This window comes from Scardinius erythrophthalmus, assembly GCF_964197995.2.
Source record: "Scardinius erythrophthalmus genome assembly, chromosome: 4".
NCBI lineage: Eukaryota > Metazoa > Chordata > Actinopteri > Cypriniformes > Leuciscidae > Scardinius > Scardinius erythrophthalmus.
Window position 1 is genome coordinate 57,240,768 of NC_138224.1, and position 21,343 is coordinate 57,262,110.

The following is a 21,343-nucleotide window of genomic DNA, read 5'->3' on the forward strand; positions in this document are numbered from 1 at the left end:
TGGCCAGCGCCTGCGCCTAGGCCCTTTGAGACAGAGACACCGTTCCAACTTTAAAACGTCCGGTCAGTACCGGTGTAAGTTGCTCGCGAAGATGACATCACGAGTCCATGTCGTTTGTCCGCAATTTTGGATTGAACAGAAAGCTAAACTAAAGTTTCACAGGTCACAAATTTGGTCCGAACTTCACGAAACTGGACGTACATGATCCTTGGACCAAGCCTCACAAAAGTTACTAGAAGGATTTTTGATTTTCGGAAGCGTTTGCCCGTCACAGCCAAACGAAATCAGCGGTGTAGTCGCCAAACAGGAAGTCGTCCATATCTCAGGAACGCTGTCAAATATCGAAACCAAACTTTATACATGAACTCGGGACTCCAATGTGAGGAAGCACAAGATCTGAATTTTTTTTTATTTTTTTTTATTTCAGGCTAATAGACAAACCCATTTACCTATGTCTATGCAAGAGTTCACCTCACACTTTTAATGTTAATGCATTTAGACAGTAGGTGGCACTGTTGTATTACATTTCACAGAGCTGCCAAGTCAGTGTATATACTGCATTCGTTTTTACCAGGTTTGTCTTAATAAATGCAGGCATGAATTTCGTTTTTTGCATTGGTCTAATTTAATCATCATCTGTATTTATTAATATATACAGATTTGTATGCATGAATTGTGCATTTCCAGTTCTAAAAGCAGTTAATAACAACAAAAAAAAACTTTATACAAAATACATCATGCTCTTCTTCCCTAACCGAACAAACAATTCATTGTCTGTGGCTGTGTTTGTGCGTACGGGAAATATGCTGCGCATAACAATAGAAAACAAGGAGAAACGCGCAGTCACATGCTCAAACAATCAACAGGTGCGTTCCATTTGACCACAAGTGGACTGCGAAGTGGACTTCACAGGGTTTTCCGCCATCTTAAGTTAGATTCTAATCCGAAGGCAGCGAACATGTTCAGTTCGAAGGGCACTGCGCACAGCATAGGGAATAAGGGAACATCGATACATCACTTCACAGGAAGTGGAGAGCCATGATCACCCAACTGTCATTTCGCGCACCACGTCATCAGCAGTCAGAACGGTCATAACTAACGATGGAGGAGTTTACGTATGTGTGTAAGTATTCATACATTTCGCCATTGTTATACAAATGACAGTATTTTAACGGTTATTGTTGTGAATATTACATATACTATTTTTGATGATTATAATTTACCTCAGTGAATGCAGCCAGCTTAGCTAGTTTGTGAAGTAAAGTGATTTTATTTTAGGTAGTTGTAAAATAGTGCAATATAATTGTAAATATATAATATAATAATAAAAATTAAAATATGAATGTAGTCCTATATTTATGTTATTTCATAATCTGCGCGACTCCGTCGTTGACTTTCTTTGATGACATTTGCAGGGCGTTTCAAATGAGCGGGTATTGTCAGTGAAGTCCACTTCAACTGATATACCGTGCTCAGGGAGTAGGGGAGCAGTGAACACTGCATATGGACCCTGTCGAATGGAACGCACATTAGATGTGTAAAAACAAGTGGAAAGCGCGAGCGCGCCGCTGTCTCCTTTCCACAAGCGCTTGTTCTCCTGTGGCGTCTGTCGTTGCTATGCAACCGTGAACCGCGCTCTCCATGATGACAAGAGCTGTGTCTGAAATCGCTCCCTATCCACTATATAGTGCACTATTTAGGGTGTCAACCATTTTGTAGTGGTGTCCGAATTCTGAGTGAACGACATCATTCCCTACATTCTTCACTACTTTAACCCACAATCCTCTCTGAATTCAAGTGTACATGTACACTTGCTGAGACACTACTATTTCCCACAATCCAACACGATAAGGCGATAGAGCGTGAATGAAAAATAAACAAAAATGTCACCATGGCAACGGTGCATGCGAGTTAGAAAACAATCATTTATAAGACCAGATGCCTGGTTATTTATTTATATATACCGTTATATCTATATTTGAATAAAAAAATGTGTTGTGTAGTGTTTTGTTCTCTTTTATTTTCACATATAAATGTAAAAAGTAAATAAATATGACAAGCAAGTGTTTTTATTATCTTTTTAAAAAATCAAATAACGCAATAAACGTGAAAAATACATACATACAATTATTACATACAATTCATACAGCCAAAAAAAGGAAATATTAAAGATGGGTAGGTAATGTTTATGACAAATTGTCTGAGCTCTCTGGCGCGTGATAATTATGTCAGCGTCCGAATTCTTTGCTGATGTAGTGCACTCAACTGCCATTCACTATACGGGATTAGTGAACGAGTGAGCGGTTTCAGACACAGCTAAGGAAGTATCAGCAAAAGATTAATAGATTTCTAGCCCTTGCTTTAGCTTTACTACTAGATATATTTATGGAGATGGAAAATAATAAGGCGCCCTGTACAGCTATGATCAGCTGTTGGGCCGAGCATTCAATGTTGTTACGCTGCAAGCTGATGGTTCGTTGCTGCCGCGCTCTATCACGCGCACACCATAAAGAGCAAATAGTTTTTTAATGTTTCAATTTCGTGATTAAAATGACATAATTTGGAAGCGGATAATTTCTTCACAAACAGCTCATTATGACTCAATGTTAGAATGCTGCACCTACACTCAATAGTGTGAATAAGATCAGCGCAACGCAGACCACTGCATTGACAGGGTAAAACATATGATCTGTCTACGGCCAGGGCTCAGCGGAAGACAGAAAATGCCGGTCCAGCGCTGATTGAGGAATTAATTTCGAAAATAAAAGACAGTTTTACATCTTTTTTCTCGCATTCTCGCATTTTTTCTCGCATCTCGCATCTATCCACTACCTGCTAACGTTAGTGCACTGCCCCCGGGCAAGCACACTTTGCAGTTCCCCCGGAAATGCATTTTTCTAGTTAAGTGTGCTTGCTGAAAGCAGCACACTTACTGTTCTTCTTAAGTTTTCTTCTTATTATTAATTAAGTGTGCTTGCTGAAAGCAGCACACTTACTGTTCTTCTTAAGTTTTCTTATTATTATTATTATTAAGTGTGCTTGCTGAAAGCAGCACACTTACTGTTCTTCTTAAGTTTTCTTCTTATTATTATTATTATTATTATTATTCCCGGGAGAAAAATTTTGGCCAGCTCCTGTGCCTAGGCCCTTTGAGACAGAGACACCGTTCCAACTTTAAAACGTACGGTCAGTACCGGTGTAAGTTGCTCGCGAAGATGACATCACGAGTCCATGTCGTTTGTCCGCCACACTGGATTGAACAGAAAGCGAAACTAAAGTTTCACAGGTCACAAATTTAGTCGGAACTTCACGAAACTAGACGTACATGATCCTTGGACCAAGCCTCACAAAAGTTACTAGAAGGATTTTTGATTTTCGGAAGCGTTTGCCCGTCACAGCCAAACGAAATCGGCGGCGTAGTCGCCAAACAGGAAGTCGTCCATATCTCAGGAACTCTGTCACGTATCGAAACCAAACTTTATACATGAACTCGGGACTCCAATGTGAGGAAGCACAAGATCTGAATTTTTTAAAAAAAATGTTTTATTTCAGGCTAATAGACAAACCCATTTACCTATGTCTATGCAAGAGTTCACCTCACACTTTTAATGTTAATGCATTTAGACAGTAGGTGGCACTGTTGTATTACATTTCACAGAGCTGCCAAGTCAGTGTATATACTGCATTCGTTTTTACTAGGTTTGTCTTAATAAATGCAGGCATGAATTTCGTTTTTTGCATTGGTCTAATTTAATCATCTGTATTTATTAATATATACAGATTTGTATGCATGAATTGTGCATTTCCAGTTCTCAAAGCAGTTAATAACAACAACAACAAAAAAAACTTTATACAAAATACATCATGCTCTTCTTCTCTAACCGAACAAACAATTCATTGTCTGTGGCTGTGCTTGTGCGCACGGGAAATATGCTGCGCATAACAATAGAAAACAAGGAGAAACGCGCAGTCACATGCTCAAACAATCAACAGGTGCGTTCCATTTGACCACAAGTGGACTGCGAAGTGGACTTCACAGGGTTTTCCGCCATCTTAAGTTAGATTCTAATCCGAAGGCAGCGAACATGTTCAGTTCGAAGGGCACTGCGCACAGCATAGGGAATAAGGGAACATCGATACATCACTTCACAGGAAGTGGAGAGCCATGATCACCCAACTGTCATTTCGCGCACCACGTCATCACCAGTCAGAACGGTCATAACTAACGATGGAGGAGTTTACGTATGTGTGTAAGTATTCATACATTTCGCCATTGTTATACAAATGACAGTATTTTTAACGGTTATTGTTGTGAATATTACATATATTATTTTTGATGATTATAATTTACCTCAGTGAATGCAGCCAGCTTAGCTAGTTTGTGAAGTAAAGTGATTTTATTTTAGGCAGTTGTAAAATAGTGCAATATAATTGTAAATATATAATATAATAATAAAAATTTAAATCTGAATGTAGTCCTATATATATTTATGTTATATCATAATTTTGCACGACCACGTTGACTTTCTTTGATGACGTTTGCAAATGAGCGGTTATTGTCAATGAAGTCCACTTCAACTGATATACTGTGCTCAGGGAGTAGGGTATTTATATTTACCACATATTTATATTTACCACAAGATAAATATTAAGTAAATACATGAATACAGCCTACTGTCATCTGTCAGCTGCATCCTACTGTCAGCTGGAGAACAATAATGTCACGTAGCATCAACTTTTACCGCCTTTCAGTGTCCATAAACTCAATAGTCAGCTAGAAAATAACTTTAGAGAGGAGCATTTTGATTAATATGCACTATATTACATATTTATTATATTTTTACTTAACATGCTGCCTACACCATATGTCTTCAACCCTGCTCCTAAAGGCTCAGTGGCCTTCAAAGTTTGTATCGCACCGGGTTCAGGTGTTTTTGATTAGGGTTAGAGAGCTAATGCTGTGTTCCCGTGTTTACAGTAGTGTCGACTTGGCATCACGTGCCGTTATATTCAGAGTTGGTCACGTCCTCGGACCGGGAACTATGCGTTCCTATAGCACCACTATCAACCCCTAAATGAATCTGCAGCAGTCTGCAAATACACTGGATATGACAGCATTTATAGGATGCATTGAGGAGGTGGCTGAACTACACTCAATGGCCATTGACGCTGACATTATTATGGTCAGTGACCCTGGCTCAGATTCTGTGTAAAGGACAATTCTTCGTGACTGTGTGTAGTTCTCAAGTTGAATAAGATATCCAGTTCCCACTTTGAGAACCTTAGTTCCCAGGACATTCACAAGATGGATGTAAATGCTGATGCTGTTAAAGGAGGGCAGGCGTAAACGCATGACAGGATGACTGAAATTAAAGGTTTAATAATGAATTTGCTTTTAAATTAAATTGCTTTTTTTGGTCTGGAACAGCGCAGGAAACCAAAGATTGCCCATTAGAAAGACTAAATTGAATTACATCTCATGTTTCACCACTCTGGACATTAGAGCCAGTGGATTAGCTGGATTAGCTCTGCCCCTGAATTGGCACTAATTTGAAAGCGAAACTAAAATGCGACACGAGTGCTCGAGTAGCCTACTCGTTAGACGTTAGACAGCGCGCCTTCCAGAAGGCTAAATAAAGTGAGGCTGGATTTGAAAGTGCGCACTGCAGTGATGCCTACAATCACTTTGATCAGAAATGATGTTAAGTGCAAGATGTGCAGCGCCAATCTATCATATTCATAACCTTATAATGACAACACGATTGTAATATAATTTAGTAAATTGTCTTTGCTTTAGTTTTTCAGCCCGCTTTTAAAGGAAGAACACGTTCACATGTTAGACATCAGACTAGCACGGTCAAGTTCATGTGCACATTCGCGTCCTTTTGCGCAGATGTAAGTTGCAAGATTACTTATGTTCTCTATATCTGATTAATCTCAAATATAAGATGCGCTTAGTTTAGTTTAATAACCAGCGAGCAAAACACTGCAGTTAACCGACCGTTCATTCACTTTTAAGTTTAAGCTTAAATGCAATGTCCGACATTGCGGACGGTTTGAAAGTGAAACTAAAATGCGCACATCTGCGATAATTAATGCGATATGGCTCAGCTTGTCAGTGAACTACGGCTCTGTGTAGAAAATGCCGCTCCATCTGAAAGCAGGTGATGGTGATTTACTACTAATCAAGGAACCGGCTTTACTGACGAGATGTGCATAACAATGTCATGCGATATATCGCCCAGTCCTACAATCTATCATATTCATAACATTATAATGAGAACACGATTGTAATATAATTTAGTAAATTCTCTTTGCTTTAGTTTTTCAGCACGCTTTTAAAGGAAGAGCACGTTCACGTGTTACATATCCGACATTACGGACGGTTTGAAAGTGAAACTAAAATGCGCACGTCTGCACAGGCATTCATAATGGTGTGCGTCCACAGAGAGTGAGTGTTTTCAGATCACTCCTATGGTAGGAATTAATTGAAAACGCTCGCTCTGCACCATAATGAATGCCCCTGCAGACGTGCGCATTTTAGTTTCGCTTTCAAATTAGTGATTTAAAAGCCCCCGCTGGTGATAATGGTATTACTGGTGTTGTCACACTTTGATTAACCGGTGGGAAAATATTCTCACCGTCACATCCCTGGTATATATATGTAGTATATGTATGTGTAGCTACGTGTCTTGCTGTGTGTATATCTCACCTTTGCTCTCTCTGCTGGACATGATGATATTCAGTTTCTTATCCGTCTCTTTCTTTAGTCTTCAGTTGATCGTCTTCTCTGACTCCTGAGATCTGTTCCTTTTCCTTTGGGAGATTAAATTGATTTCCTTTAGTAACAGCCTTTTTTTTTCACATCTTTTTTTTCCGCGCCATTTTAAAATGCATAAATACATTGGCGTTATTTTGACGCCAAAACCCTCTTTCTTTCTTTTTTTCTTTTTTTTTTAAATAAATTATAAAATAAATAAATATAAATCACACTACAGAGAGTAATATGCAACAATGCTGATAATTAAGTGTTAAGATTCATTGAAGGAAAGAGGAACAACAAGAACAGAAAAAGAGAAAATATGAGCAGAAACACAAAAACTACAAATGACTTGAGGCTGGAATGCATTTCACAAGGTTTGCCCTGATTTGTGTTACTCAGAGACTGATGTGTTTGGCGTGTCAAAAATGTTACATTCAGCTTTTGCAAATTCCTTGAATCAAGTTAATTTTTTACCAGGAAAGGAGTGGTTCTGTAAGGACTGATTTTTCCTGCTACGACCAAACTCACCCTGCAATAAAGCCATACAACGCACCCTGGACAAAAGATAGCAAAGTCAGAGCACAGGACAGACCTGTATTATTGAGTGTGACTTAGCCTGTCCAAACTTTTCTTCTTCCTTAACTTTGCATCCTCCCTCTCCCTCCACCCTTCCTCTTCTCGCAAGTCAAGTCACCAAAAGTTCACTAAGAATGTCTATATATCACATATGATGTATCTTGTGAATCTATTGTTTTTCCTTTTCATGTTTGGTATCATTTTAAGTGTCTCAGTGCGATTGGTAAAATGGTCTTAATTTCCTTGCAGTCATTGGTATTATGAGAAAGATTGAGAACTTAGGAGAATCCTGTTTCTCCTCTCTGGGTGATGTCTCTTCAAGATATCTCAAGAAACCAGGTGCTACCCCCTGGGGTACACGGATTGACCCAAACAACTCTAAACAATATTTGTATAACCCTTTTGTTCTGGTCTGGGTATTTAAGGCGAGGTGACAGAGCAGACTTTGGGACCCTTTAACCAGGAACAACCCCCATACTGTGCTGTTTCAGTGTTTTCCTGTTGGAGAGCCCCGACACACCACTGCGTGTCTCTGTCAGGAATGCATTGCTTACTTTTAGATTCATCTTTGAGTAAATGATGTCATGTATTTATTATTTCTGAATTGGCTTTTAACCCTCTGAGGTCTGAGCTGTTTTCTGGCCCTGGAGGTGTTCTGACATGCTCTGACATTTGTGCTTATTTCTGTTACTTGTGATATTTTCATGGCTAAAGTCTGATTACACTGTATTCAGCACAAACTCTGCTACAATAATATATCAGCAGCTTGTATGTAAAAGTTTGTAGTTTGAGATAATGACATTTATGCGTGTTTGTGAAAATACAAAAAAAAAATTGTCACTGAAATAAGGCCATGAAACCCATACTGATTATTTCTTCACAAGACTTTTGAAAATTGTATCACGTAGCCTAGAATATTTGCTCCAAAACTATGTGAAAATCATCCTGACTGCTCATTCAGATAAGACAATATATTGATTTAAGATTTGTAAGATGTATTTTGTGTAAGAAAGCTTTATGCGGGAGGTGTGATCACATCATTAATATGTAAGCCTTTCACACCTGAGAAAGAAAAAGACCCTCCCCTAATGGCCCTATTAGGAGCTATCAGGCCCTATCATTCTGAGCAACCTTGCACAAAGAATGAGGAGATTTAAAAAAGAATGGCTTTTAGATTGTTTGGATTTATTTACAACACAACATAATCCAAAGATACAAAACAAATGACAAAAAAACACATTATTGAAAACAATTATCCAACGACAGAGACCTTTGTGCCATTCCTAAAAACATTGTACATACCTTTCATTTCCAAGGTGTTTGATTTTCACTTTACCATGTTCATATACAGAGACTCATGTGAATGTTGAAGTCAGCAGGACTCAGTGGCATCTGGGCCCTGAAAGAAAAAAAAAAAAAAGTGAACATACTGATATCAATAAATTTTAGATTTTTCTGGTTAAAATTTCTTTTTAAAATTCACAGAATACACACACACACACACACACACACACACACACAAATGTTTCCAACAATATATAATATAATGAACACAAGGTTTGTTGTGCCTTGTAGGCATAGGCTATGCGCAGTGCTGCATAAAATAATAATAACAATAACCTATAGCAGCCTATCTTCCAACAGATTTCAGTAACAACTACGCTAGAGAAAAATATATTGATTATCATATGTTACTTCAAATGTTTCCATTCGTTATGATGATATGAAATGAGATAATAGTAAAAAGATAAAGCCTAATGTTTGGTGCGTTTTGCTTTTCAAACGCGATCGCGCTCCAAAATATGATACATTCAAACGCACAACATGCTGCAAAATATGAAACATTATGGTTACCATATATATATCTACGTTTGAGCAGATATCCACAAACACAGTAACAGTAAACACGGGTCTAAATATTATAATATTCACCATATATCTAGAAACAGTTCAACTGCAATGTGAAGTTTATGCAACAATAACTAACTAATAATTAAGAATTTCTTACCTTACATCTTTCTTGTCTTCAAATTGCATTCTTCTTCTGAGGTAAACCCAATGTAAGCTCACGGCGCGTCTTCTAAACTCGATGTTTTTTCGTGCTTTGTTGTTGACGTAACGAGCGCGTTCGCGTTCCATGTGGAGATTTGCATGTCAATCTCTTTTGCGCGCGTGGGCGTGGTCAAATTAAAAATAATGAGCAAGCGTTTGAGATACTGGACATCTTGTTGGTTTTATACAAATTACTTAAACAGAGAATATTTGTTTTCAATTTGAATCCGATCATTTAAAAGTACACACTTAAATGTTTATAAAGGTATATGGCTCATAAATGTGTGACAAGTATTCGCTGAGTTTTGTTTCAGTTTATAGACGTGCTCAAGAAAAAAAAGTTCACCGCGACGGAGAGGCAGAAAGCACACCCTGTTTATTTTCTTTATTTTACAAAAGCACAATGTTTTGATTTGATTGTAAGTGGACACATACATAGAAATATCACAGATTATTTTTTCATATTTCTTTTTTCTGTATGACCATAAATGACGGAGTAATTTAAGTTTATTGTGCTACTATGTGAAGAAAATGCAGCAAAACGCGCCGGCGAGTTGTACGGAAGTGGCTAAATAAACTACACTTTTTTGTCTGAGTGAGCAGAAGGCAAGGTAAAAGCAAACCCTGCACCCTCTGACCAAGATCAGACTGGCAAGGCTGTGTCCGTGAGATCCACTTTGTAGGGAACTTTTTCCTTCTTCAAAGCAGACCAGGAGACGTTGGGATCACGTTCAAAACAGAAGTTAATCTTTATTGAGCGCGGCTGCGGTTCGTCCAACATTATCTCTAAATCTAATACAGTATTCAGTGTAATTATACTTCTCAAAGAGGGGAGGGATTACATAGAGGTGGAGTCTCTGAACAAAGCATGTAAATTAAGTAGGAACACAGCCTACTCTGAGAGCGCTACCAGTCCAATTGAATCAGCATAACTTATTCAAATGCTGATACTGGCCAGGAACTCCGGTTCCAAGAGCCAATCCCAGAGCCATTAAAGACAAAAGGTGCGTCTGGGACTACGGGCTCGAGCCGTTAAAGACAAAAGGTGACTTACAATAGAGAAAAACAGGACTGGCAGAAACTGTTGTTACTATTATCCAAACCTAACCTTAAAATGCTAACTTCAATGTACTCAACTTTTACTGTTGCAACCTAAATTAAACATTTCATAAATTTGTAACCCTTCAACGTAAACCCGGGGCCTGTGACTCTGTGCAGCATCGGGTCCCTTAGTGAATTAATAATTGAAAGTATGGGATACTCAGAATAATCAAAGATTTAAATTAATTCATAATCAATATTTATGTAAGAACTGAGAAATTGGGAGATGCCGGACAGTCTGGTTGAAGAGCGACCAGACCCTGAGGGGACAAAGGACCTCTCTGGAGATTAACATTTGAACTCCTCCTTGAGCACCATCGAGACGAAAGTCTCATCTCCGAGTCATCCTAATCTACATCTCTTTCCCCTTTCTCTCACTCCCCCTCTCTCATGCTCAGATCATCTGAATTCACCCAAGAAAATGCATAGTTTAATGTGAATGATTACCTCAGTATTTTTCATGTTTGGTATCATTTGCCAAACGACTGGTACAAATGTCTCATTTCTAAATAAGTAAAACACAAGGTAATAAGGTTTTAAGAGTTTAAAGATAACTGACATACAAAGGAAGGTGGTCTCTCAAGACAAATGGTCACACACTCCCAAAAGGTGTAACCTCTGAATGCAAATTTATTTTGTTAGTACATGTTTCCATGTGAAAGGTTTGTCTATATAATGAAAGGCAGCAGGGGATTCGGGGCCTTTTCTGTATTTCAGATTAGCCCGTGAGGCTGAGAGAGAGATCTCTCAGCCTCATGTATTTCTTAATGTTGGGTTGCATCTCTTCTCTTTATTCCAGAGCATTTGATGTTTTGTATCGATTATCTTTGAATTGATTATGAAATTGGCATGATACATTTACCTGACATAATAAATTGTTACATTTGATTATTCTAACTGACTTTGACATTATTTTCATTAAAGAGTTAAAAGGAATAGTCAAACATTCGCTCACAATTAATGATCCAAAGATATCATTAAAACCTTTTTATTTATGGAGTCAGATGAAATAACGAGAGAATACATATTCAAATGTATTGCATTTAATCAAAAGATACTTTGTCACGAGAAAAGACAGTAACACGTTAAGACTTTGGGCCGATCGAGCGCGATATCTTTGATTGTGCGCGTGGGAAGGCCTAATTGGAGAAGCATGACATTTCATTGGTGTGCCACCCAGTGCAAAGGGGAGGGGTGTGCTTTTATTTTTGCCTTTAAAAAACATGGCTAGAAGTGTGGCACAGGCAATAGCAAGCCAAATCATCCTTAACTGGGGTGCACCAACTAAAACTGAATCTGATCAGAGAAGTAAATTTACAAGGAGGGTGTGAATAGATAACATCAGACAGAAGTACCACAGCCTTTTGCAGGTCACAAAAGATCTGCACTAACTAAATGTGTGAACGACACCATAGCAAATGCTAAGCAGGCAACACCGAAACAGGTGAACTAATTTCTACCTACAGATCTGACTGTAACGAGAGCAACTTGAAGTAAAGCCATGAGTATTGACCCACTGGAACTCAAATATAAAGAAATGCAGTCAGAGCTTAACTCAAGGAGTTCAGTGAAGTTGGCAAAATATTCACAGATTCCAACATCCCGGATCAATATTCGTGAGCTTATTCGATTATTTATTATGAAACAATATAATTTGTGTCTTAACGTTTAAAGATAAACACTGAACTCCTTGAGTTAAGCACTGACCACATTTCTTTATATTTGAGTTCCAGTTCAAACACTATGAACCGCTCCATTATTAACACACAGATCTGTCTCAAACATGAGGTGTGTTTCCGAGCTCAATACAGGTTTTGCGTGAGAACACAAAAGATTTAAAAAAAAAAAAAAAAATTCTCCCACCCAAATATTTCCCAGCACCACGTCCCTTAGGGGCTCCATAGCATATTTGAGTTGATTTGGGCTGAAAACATGAAATGCGAGAGTTTAATGGGTATAAAACGAATGTCAAACATTAAACTAACTTTACCGCTGTGTCTTACGGCGGACAAGAGGTTCATAAATGCTTCTCATGTTTGGGAAGATGTTTAACGTGTGTTGCTTTTACAAATGCACATTATAATCGACTCAAACTCAGTGCTTTCAGAGACAGAGCAGTGTTTACTACTGACAGCTCTTCACTGACACGCTGTGCATTAACCCTCCGAGGTCGGCAATCACGCCGGCGTGATCTGCTCGTTTTTTTTCCATATCAGTGCGAAAGAGATTCAAAATACTCTATTGATTTTTATATTACATGCTTGTGTTATACATCAATCGATCCTGTTAAGTGTGTATTATTTTTGTGTATACTCACAATAAAAACAAATTGTTGTGCTTTTTGCCAAATAAAGAAAAATAAACACGAAGCGAGTTCTGCTTTCTCTCCGTCAGTGAAGTCCATTCTGAAACGCGTCCGAAAATGAACTGTAACTCAGCGAATACTCAGTCAAACAGACACACAGGCATGAAGCTTGAATTCTCTTCTTTTAAATGAAGTAATTTTTATAAAAAACAAATATTCACAGTTTATGTAATATGTATGTAAAGAGAGAGATGTCAGTCGTTCTCATCTCAGCTAATTAAGTTTTAATGTGACTCCGCCCACGGAGAGCGCGCGCTATACAAACGCAAATGTGATGCGATCCATACAAACCTGTGCAACGCCCACATCAGCTGGATAAGGCCGGTGAAACACTGGTTGCGTGGCATAAGCGTCTCAGCTGCGTGGCGTGTCCATTTTTATTTCGGCTCCCATGTTAACAGGTTAGAGTTTGCACACTGCCTACGTGAGACGCGTGAGACGCGTCAGGCGCGGCACGAGCCGCGTGGAAAACGCGTGCATGCTAGAAATAGAACCGACGCCTATTTTTCACGCGACACGCAAGCGTCTTGGAAGCTTTTCCATGCAAAATTGAATAGGAAAATCTGTTTATATGTCATTTTGACACGAATACATATTAATAAATGTCATTTTGATGTTTAAAAGTGTCTAGGTTTTGACATAAATGCAAATATAAATGTAATTTTACAAAATATTATCGATTTTCAAATACTGCTGTATTGAATGAACAGCTTGTAGCAAACTCTATTGCTATACTGAGTATATTTTTAAGTTCAATAATTTATATATATATATATATATATTGCTCTTGTATTCTTTCTTGTGGCTATAGGTGACACACCTGAATGAATGGCTCATTAAGTATGCAGGGGCATTGTCTCATCAGGTGTGAACTACTAAATATGCATGATGCTGTTGGAGCGTTTACGCCCCATCCGCATATTGGCTTTCCAAACTAAAAGTGTTTCACAAAACTTAAATCAATGTATCGTTTTATGTGAATGATTAGGCAGGATGATTTTCACATCATTTTGGAGAAAAAAACTCTAGGCGACTCAACTCAACTCAACTCAAAAGTCTTGTTGACACATATTTAGTATGTGTTTTGTGGCCTTATTTCAGAAACTTTCATTTTTAGTTTTTTCAATAACCATGCATAAACATTATTCTCTCAAAAATGAAAACATGTACATACACGTGGCTCACATATTATGGTAGCCCTGTTTGTGCTATATAGAGTGAATTTACACCTTTGCCATTAATATGTTTATAAGCAACTGAAAAAAGCACAAATGTCAGGGCATATCAAAACATCTCAAGGACCCCAAAAATACCTCAGACCCCAGACGGTTAAAAATAATCTCAGCCTTTGGGATTTTATAATTGCAATAAACCAAATCGGTTTAAACACGATTTCCATGTTAATTGCCCAGATATCGCAATATAAAAATGTGACGGTATCGTTGATGTAAACGATATGATTAGCGATATAGAGTTAGTTTCAGCTTACTGTATAGGCACCAAGCAAAATGATGTCGTGCGTTGAAAAGACGTCCACTGAGGAGCCAGAACGAAAGGTTTTTATGACGTCTTTTTTAGACGTGTTCTGCACATCCAATATAGACGTTCATGGATCCTCCGTACAAGGCTAAAAACTAGTTCAAATGTGGTTATTGTGGACATATTTTCAACATCATTTAAGGTCTCATTTAGATATAATTTATACTGTTTCTGGACCAAATGAACACTCTCGGGATGCATTCAATTAAAACTGTTGTTTATTTCAATGTAATTTCCATTTGTAATTGCAAAGCAACTCACAGACAGTTTGTGTTTGTCCAAAAATCATGAATGTAAAAGAAACATCTGTAAATCACACATCTTTGGATCATGAGAGAAACCAGATCTGAGGAAAAGACTTTGTCAGACAGTGTTTCCCACTTAACACATAACACACAGATACTTTGACTATTTCTGCCATATGTCTACAGAAGTTCTGGACAGAATTAACAGAGGTTTAGAAGTTGATGATTTATTGATTTTCGGAGATCAGTGTTTGCTTTAGTTGGGCTTTGACCCTTGACATTTTTGCACATACGTTTTTCTCTGTCCGCTGTAACCCGTGTGTTTACAAAGCACATTAAATGATGTTGAAAATATGTCCACAATGACCAGGCCTGGACTGGTAATCTGGCATACCAGGCAAATGCCCGGTGGGCCGACGTACTTTTTGGGCCGATACATCTCATACTTTTTTTTTTTCTTATCGGCCCATAAAACTCGTACATCGGCGGCCCATTCGTTTTTTGTTTTGTTTTGCTTAATTGGCCCAATCCCATCTCTAAACACCTTCCTCTGGGCTCTGAGCGGGCGTGCAGTGTCAGAGTGTATCTGTCAAAATAGTCTGAGATGGAGAAGAAACGCAAGGAATGTGCAGAGAAACAGCGTGAAAAATAGAAACAGGCCCTTCAAGCAGACGCTGTAAAATGTGTCAAAATATATGTTTTCTGCCCTTCATCAGCTCCAGTGATCATGAGGATAGTGAGGAGGATCAGGAGAGGGACGAGGAAGTGTTCGTCAAAATAAAAGATCATGTGCTTATCTCTTTCAAGTACACAAATAGGCCTTTTTCACGGAAGTTAGAACGCACATCCGGTTCAGCGTTTGTTGTGTAAAGCGACTTCCGTTCGAAATAACAATGGCTGAAGCTACATCAACGTGTTACTGTAGTGTCCCTTATTGCAAAAATAATAAGCAGCGGCAACCATATTTGAGTTTTCATGGTTTTCCTAGCGATAAATGTCTGAGAAAGAAGTGGATACATGCTATTAGACCGTAGAACAGGGGTGGGCAAACTACGGCCCACGGGCCACATGCGGCCCGTTAGGCCTTTTAATCCGGCCCGTCGAGTGTTTAAAAAAATGTCATAAGATCGCATTCATTTGGCCTTTTTCTTGCAATACTTTGCGTTATATATATATATTGCATTGCATATATTTGACAATCGGAATATCAGATATTTCATGCCATAGCTAACAAATGTAAAAAAGGAAAAATGACATAAAAGCAGATCATAATTCATTCAGAGCTGTTGTGGCTGCGGTGTGTCACGTAACAAGCAATGACGCGTCACCATGGAAACCAAAGAGACAGTGCATAGACTTGTTGCACGGGTTGCACGTTAATGTTTTTTCCTTTTTTGGAAACTCACAGAGAAAAAAAATGTTTGGTAACCGCTTGCACACCTGTTTAGTTTTTCCTTTGTCTGCTATTTAGTTTCTTTGCTCCTCTGGATTTGTGGATGTATCCTGACTGATTCCGTTTACCGACCTTTATCGCCCGGCTTTCGACTAACGTTACGCTCCCCTAGCTGTCTGCCATGTACAGAACCCGGTTTTGTTCATTAAATGTTCTGATCTGCCTTTGCTTTTTATGTTTTATTTTATTATTCTTAAAATAAATTTGTATATTCATTTATTTCGTTTTTTTTCCACAAATGTATGACTTTTGGAAGTGCAAATTGATTGCCATATGCAGTTTTAATAAAGTTGACTTAATGTAACCTTCTGTCATTTTTACTTTTCTAAGTGTAAGTGTACACTTGCAGGTGTTTTGTTTCTAATTTACTGTTAGGCCCATTAAATAATAATAAGGATAAACAATATTTTAAAAGTAGGCCTATAGGCAATAATTATCTAACATCTGACTAATTAAAAATTAACCTCAAAACATAACATGCTAAATGGGGGATATCCAACAGTATTGTCATAATGTCTCTCTCAGTTGTTGAATTTTGGGCAGACGTTGCCACAACATAAATGTGTTTGCTCAGCCCGATCTCATGAAGCGAATACCACGAATTGTATTTGTAGTGCTTATGATACGCAGTTTTCGCGTGCATATGATACGTACTTTATGGCGTGTAATAGGCACGCACTCCGCACCCCTAATCCTAACCAAAGGGTTTACAGTGCGTAGCATGCATGCAAAAAAACAAACATTTTTGGCGTATAAATGGAACGAGAAATAAAATTTGTGGTATAGATACGCACTTTCATGAGATTTGTTTCATAATCTGCTGGGCCGGCCCTCTGTCAAATTTTGAAACCCAGTGTGGCCCTTGAGACAAAAAGTTTGCCCACCCCTGCTGTAGAAGGACCGAAGTTTACGATCCTTAGAGGCAGCACATTTGTGTGTAGCCAGCACTTTATCAGTTTATACCCTTTATACCCGCTACTGGTCGTAAGCGCCTCAGAAAAGGGGCGGTCCCGTCCCGCTTTATGTGGAAAACTGGGGAGAAATTTCATGTGAGTCTGTTTACGATCCGACGACACCCAAGACGATGAAGTAGTTACTGAGGTGACAGCTGAAACAGATCATGACTATGCAGTCACTCCTCTTCCAGGTATGTTTATGCATTTCTAAAAACAAATTTATGATGCAACTTTCCCATTATATTATATTAAATACATTATTGAAGCCTTTATTACATTTATGTCCTCTCACTTTGAAGTCATATTATCATTTTAATAAATTTTGACACAAATTACTGTTCCAGGAAGATATCAGCATACTTTATTTCTCAAATTAATGCTGCCACAACTGAGCAGTGATAAAATTAAGATAAACAAAGTCTTAAAATGATCTAAAATTACCATTATAATAAACATTTGTTTTGAATCATAATAAAAAAACAGATAATTTTATATATATATATATATATATATATATATATATATATATATATATATATATATATATATATATATATATATATAAATTTGTAAATCAGGCAGGTTGTATTACTGCACAACACCTTTGAGATATGGACACAGAGTGGGCAAAGATCTAATTTTGGGTATAATATGTAGCTATAATAATATTTGTTAACATAAGTAATTAATAACGGTCTGCTACTGTAATAAACTTTTTTTTTTGTGTGTGTGTGTGTGTGTGTGTGTGTGTGTGTGTGTGTGTGAATCTAGGTGCACCGGATGCAGCAGCTGCACGAATACAGGATTTGGAAGCTGAAGTCAGAAAACTGGAAAGTGAGGTCATGCAGCTGAGAATAGGCCACTCTCTGTCCCAGTTTCAGAGATGACATCTGGGCTTCAGATGAAGACATACGTTTTTACACCAGGTTTCCATCTGAAGAGGTCTTCCAAGCATTCTGGAAGTCTATTGAGCCCTCAGCATCCATGCTAGTCTACTGGTCTAAGGCCCAGAAGAAAGGACAGGCAACTGCTGTGGAAGCTTCTCAGTCATCACCGCAGCTTGCCACTGATTGATGAGTTTTTTTTTGTACTCATGTCGTGTTGCTGCAGGACTGAAGGAGAAAGTGTTGGCTGACATTTTCAAAGTAAGTGTCTCCACTGTTAGCCGCATCATCATAACTTGGGCTAATTATCTTTATCTTGTCCTGGGATCACTGCCCATATGGATGAGCAGAGAGCAAGTGAATGCCACCATGCCAGACAAATTTAGGCAGTTTTGTCCAGAGGTGAGGGTCATCATTGACTGCACAGAGATGAGATGCCAGAATCCATGTTCACTCACGCTCCAGTCTGAGGTGTTCTCCACATATAAAAAACACCACTACCTTCAAGGGGTTGATCGGTATTGCTCCTTGCGGAGCAGTTACTTTTGTTTCCAGCCTGTACACAGGTTCCATCTCCGATCAAGAGTTGATGAAACAGTCAGGGATTCTTGACTTGCTGGAGCCTGGTGATGCTTGTATGGCTGACAAAGGATTCACCATATGAGAAGATGCTGGCAGAACGGGCGGCCAAACTCATCATAGCACCTTTTAAAACAGCAGCTCAGTTCAGCAAAGAAAATGCAGAGAGAACACAAGCCATAGCTTGTCTTCGAATTCTTGTTGAGAGAGCCATCAGAAGAGTGAAGGAGTTTCACATCTGGGACACCACTGTACCTTTAACCTTGTCTGGAACAGTTAACCAGCTGTGGACTAACTGCTGCTTAATGAGCAATTTTCAGTGGCCGCTTGATGTTAAAGGTCACAAAGGGGTATGTCCATCATAGCCTTTTTTATTTTAAAGGGATAGTTTCTTCTGCTGAACACAAGGGAAGATATTTTGAAGAATGTCAGTAACCAAACAGTTAACTGGTCCCATTGACTTACATAGTATTTTTTTTCTTTCTTACAGTGGAAGCCAATGGGACCAGTTAACTGTTTGGTTACTGACATTCTTCAAAATATCTTCCCTTGTGTGCAGCAGAAGAAAGAAATTCATACAGGTTTGAAACAACATGAGGGTGAGTATATGATGACAGAATTTGCATTTTAAAGTGAACTATCCCGTAAAGAGCATTTTATGTAATAAAATGTATTATATCTTAATGTTACACCTCTTGTATTATATTTTTTCACATTGTATAGTTTAATAGACGATTAGTATCAGCGGTGCATTGTTGAAATAAAGTAACAATTGTAGTTTCATAAAACATTTACTGAAAATCATATCTCAGTGTTAAAACATATAATACATTTATACAAATATAAAATCTTGAAATCATCAGAACAATTACATCATAAATAAACAGGGTTCCCACTCTTTTCTTGAAATGATTTTCCAGGACTTTTCCAGGGCATTTTCAAGACTTTTTCAGCTGCTACAGTGCGAGTCAAGTTATCACAACTAACGCCGGTTTCACAGATACTCCCTGTGCAGTGCGTGTGCGGTGCGTGTTGCGGTGCGTATGCAGTGCAGGAGCAGCATGCGCAATAGTGCTTTCACATATGCTGCGTTTGCAGTGCGTAACTGATCCGCTGCTGTAGGCTATACCACAAATGTATACTCACAATTTGTATTTCAAATCAAGAAGTTATCAGCCACTTATATTTAAAAAAAGTTTTTTTGTCAGCATTGCGATTCTCTTTGTACACATATACACTCTTTAATAGATGTATTCACGTTTAAACACAATTTAAACAACATATTATTAAATGCATTACTTCTATTTAATTATATATTAAGTTGCTCAAGCAAGTGGTAAAATATTTTACCATGTACTTATATTAAAATCGCATAGCCTACATTTTAAATTAAAACTTAAAATTGACAAAAACAGCCGACTCATACCCTTTCCTTGTATAATTTAAATCTTTATAATAAATCTTGCATGTCACAAAGAACTTGTTTTTCCACCTCCACGAATGAGACGAGTGTTGTTCATTATGTCGCCTTGAAGTAAATTGTATTTTCCATTGATTTACCTGGTCTTAACGTCTCAGCATTGCAATTCTCTTTGTACACACTCTTTAATAGACGTATGCACGTTCAAACACAATTTAAACAACGGCAGCCTATTATTCAATGCATAGCCTACTTCTACTTATATTAAGTTGCTCAAGCAAGTGATAAAATTTAACCATGCCTACATATTAAATCGCAAACATTTTAAATTAAAACTTACAATTGACAAAAACAGCTCACTAGCATGCCTTTTCTTTTTCATTTAAATTTTAATACAATAAATCTTGCATGTCACAAAGAACTTGTTTTTTTTTACCTCCACGAATGAGTCCAGTGTTGTTTATGTCGCCTTGTTGAGGTAAATTGTAGCTTTCCTTGCTTTACCCCGGTCTTGTGAAAAAAGTAGTATTTAATTAAATACATTTATGGTGAGATTACTACATTTTATTTCATTAATCGCATTTATGGTGAAATTTCTACATTTTCAGGTCAATCTGTGTTCATTTTGATCATGAAACATGCGCTGTCACTTTAATTCAGCGTTTGCAGCACAGCAAAAATAGACTCGGTGCGGAAACGATCTCTGCACTGCTGTATATGCACCGCACCTGGAACGGATCGACGGACTGCAACCGCGTGCAGTGAAAGCTCTAACCTGTTAACATGGGTACGGAAAAAAATAGGCACCGCATACGCACTGCAAATGGAGTATGTGTGAAACGGGCGTAAGGCTGGGCGATATACCGATATTATCATATCGAGATATATTTTGAAACAGATGTGATATTGTACCTATACCGTTATATCTGTATTATAGTTGTGCAAAGATTGTTGTCTTTCACAATGCCACCTGCTTTCCTCTACTTGCAATGCCACACTACTAAAACAGAAGTTATTCTCTACTTTAGTTCATACACTGCTATTTTACTTGCTGATATCAGTTTAAAGTCCAAACTCTCACAGTCTTCAGAATCAGTCACTAACGTTAGAAAATATTAACTATTATAGTTAATATTAATATTAAATTAATTGCATCTGCTCACACCAAGGCACATTACGCATCTGGTATACATAATGGCATAAACTGATGAGTTATGTGTTTTTGACTCTAAATTATTTTGATTTATCAAATCTTTGTAACCGTTTTTGTCAATTATACTGCTGAAATGGATAGACCTTTTGTAAAGCTAAATGTGTTTAAATGCAAAATCCATTTAGCCTACTGGTGTATGAAATGGATCTGAAGTCAAATATTCTGACAAACTAGGGTAAAATACCGGTATATATCAT

The 21,343-nt window shown here is 37.9% G+C and overlaps 1 protein-coding gene across 2 annotated transcripts in view; it reads right to left on the reverse strand.

Moving 5' to 3' along the window:
- Positions 1-21,343, reverse strand: part of LOC308690130 (uncharacterized protein) — a 67,332-nt gene that overhangs the window by 30,882 nt on the left and 15,107 nt on the right. The window contains exon 2 of one of the 2 annotated variants that reach the window (XM_081364418.1): positions 6,713-6,804. In XM_081364418.1, the coding sequence (XP_081220544.1) occupies positions 6,713-6,734 (22 nt within the window). In that variant the 5' untranslated portion in view covers positions 6,735-6,804. Of the gene's footprint in view, positions 1-6,712; positions 6,817-21,343 lie in introns of both variants that reach the window. The other variant, XM_081364417.1, reaches the window with a different exon arrangement.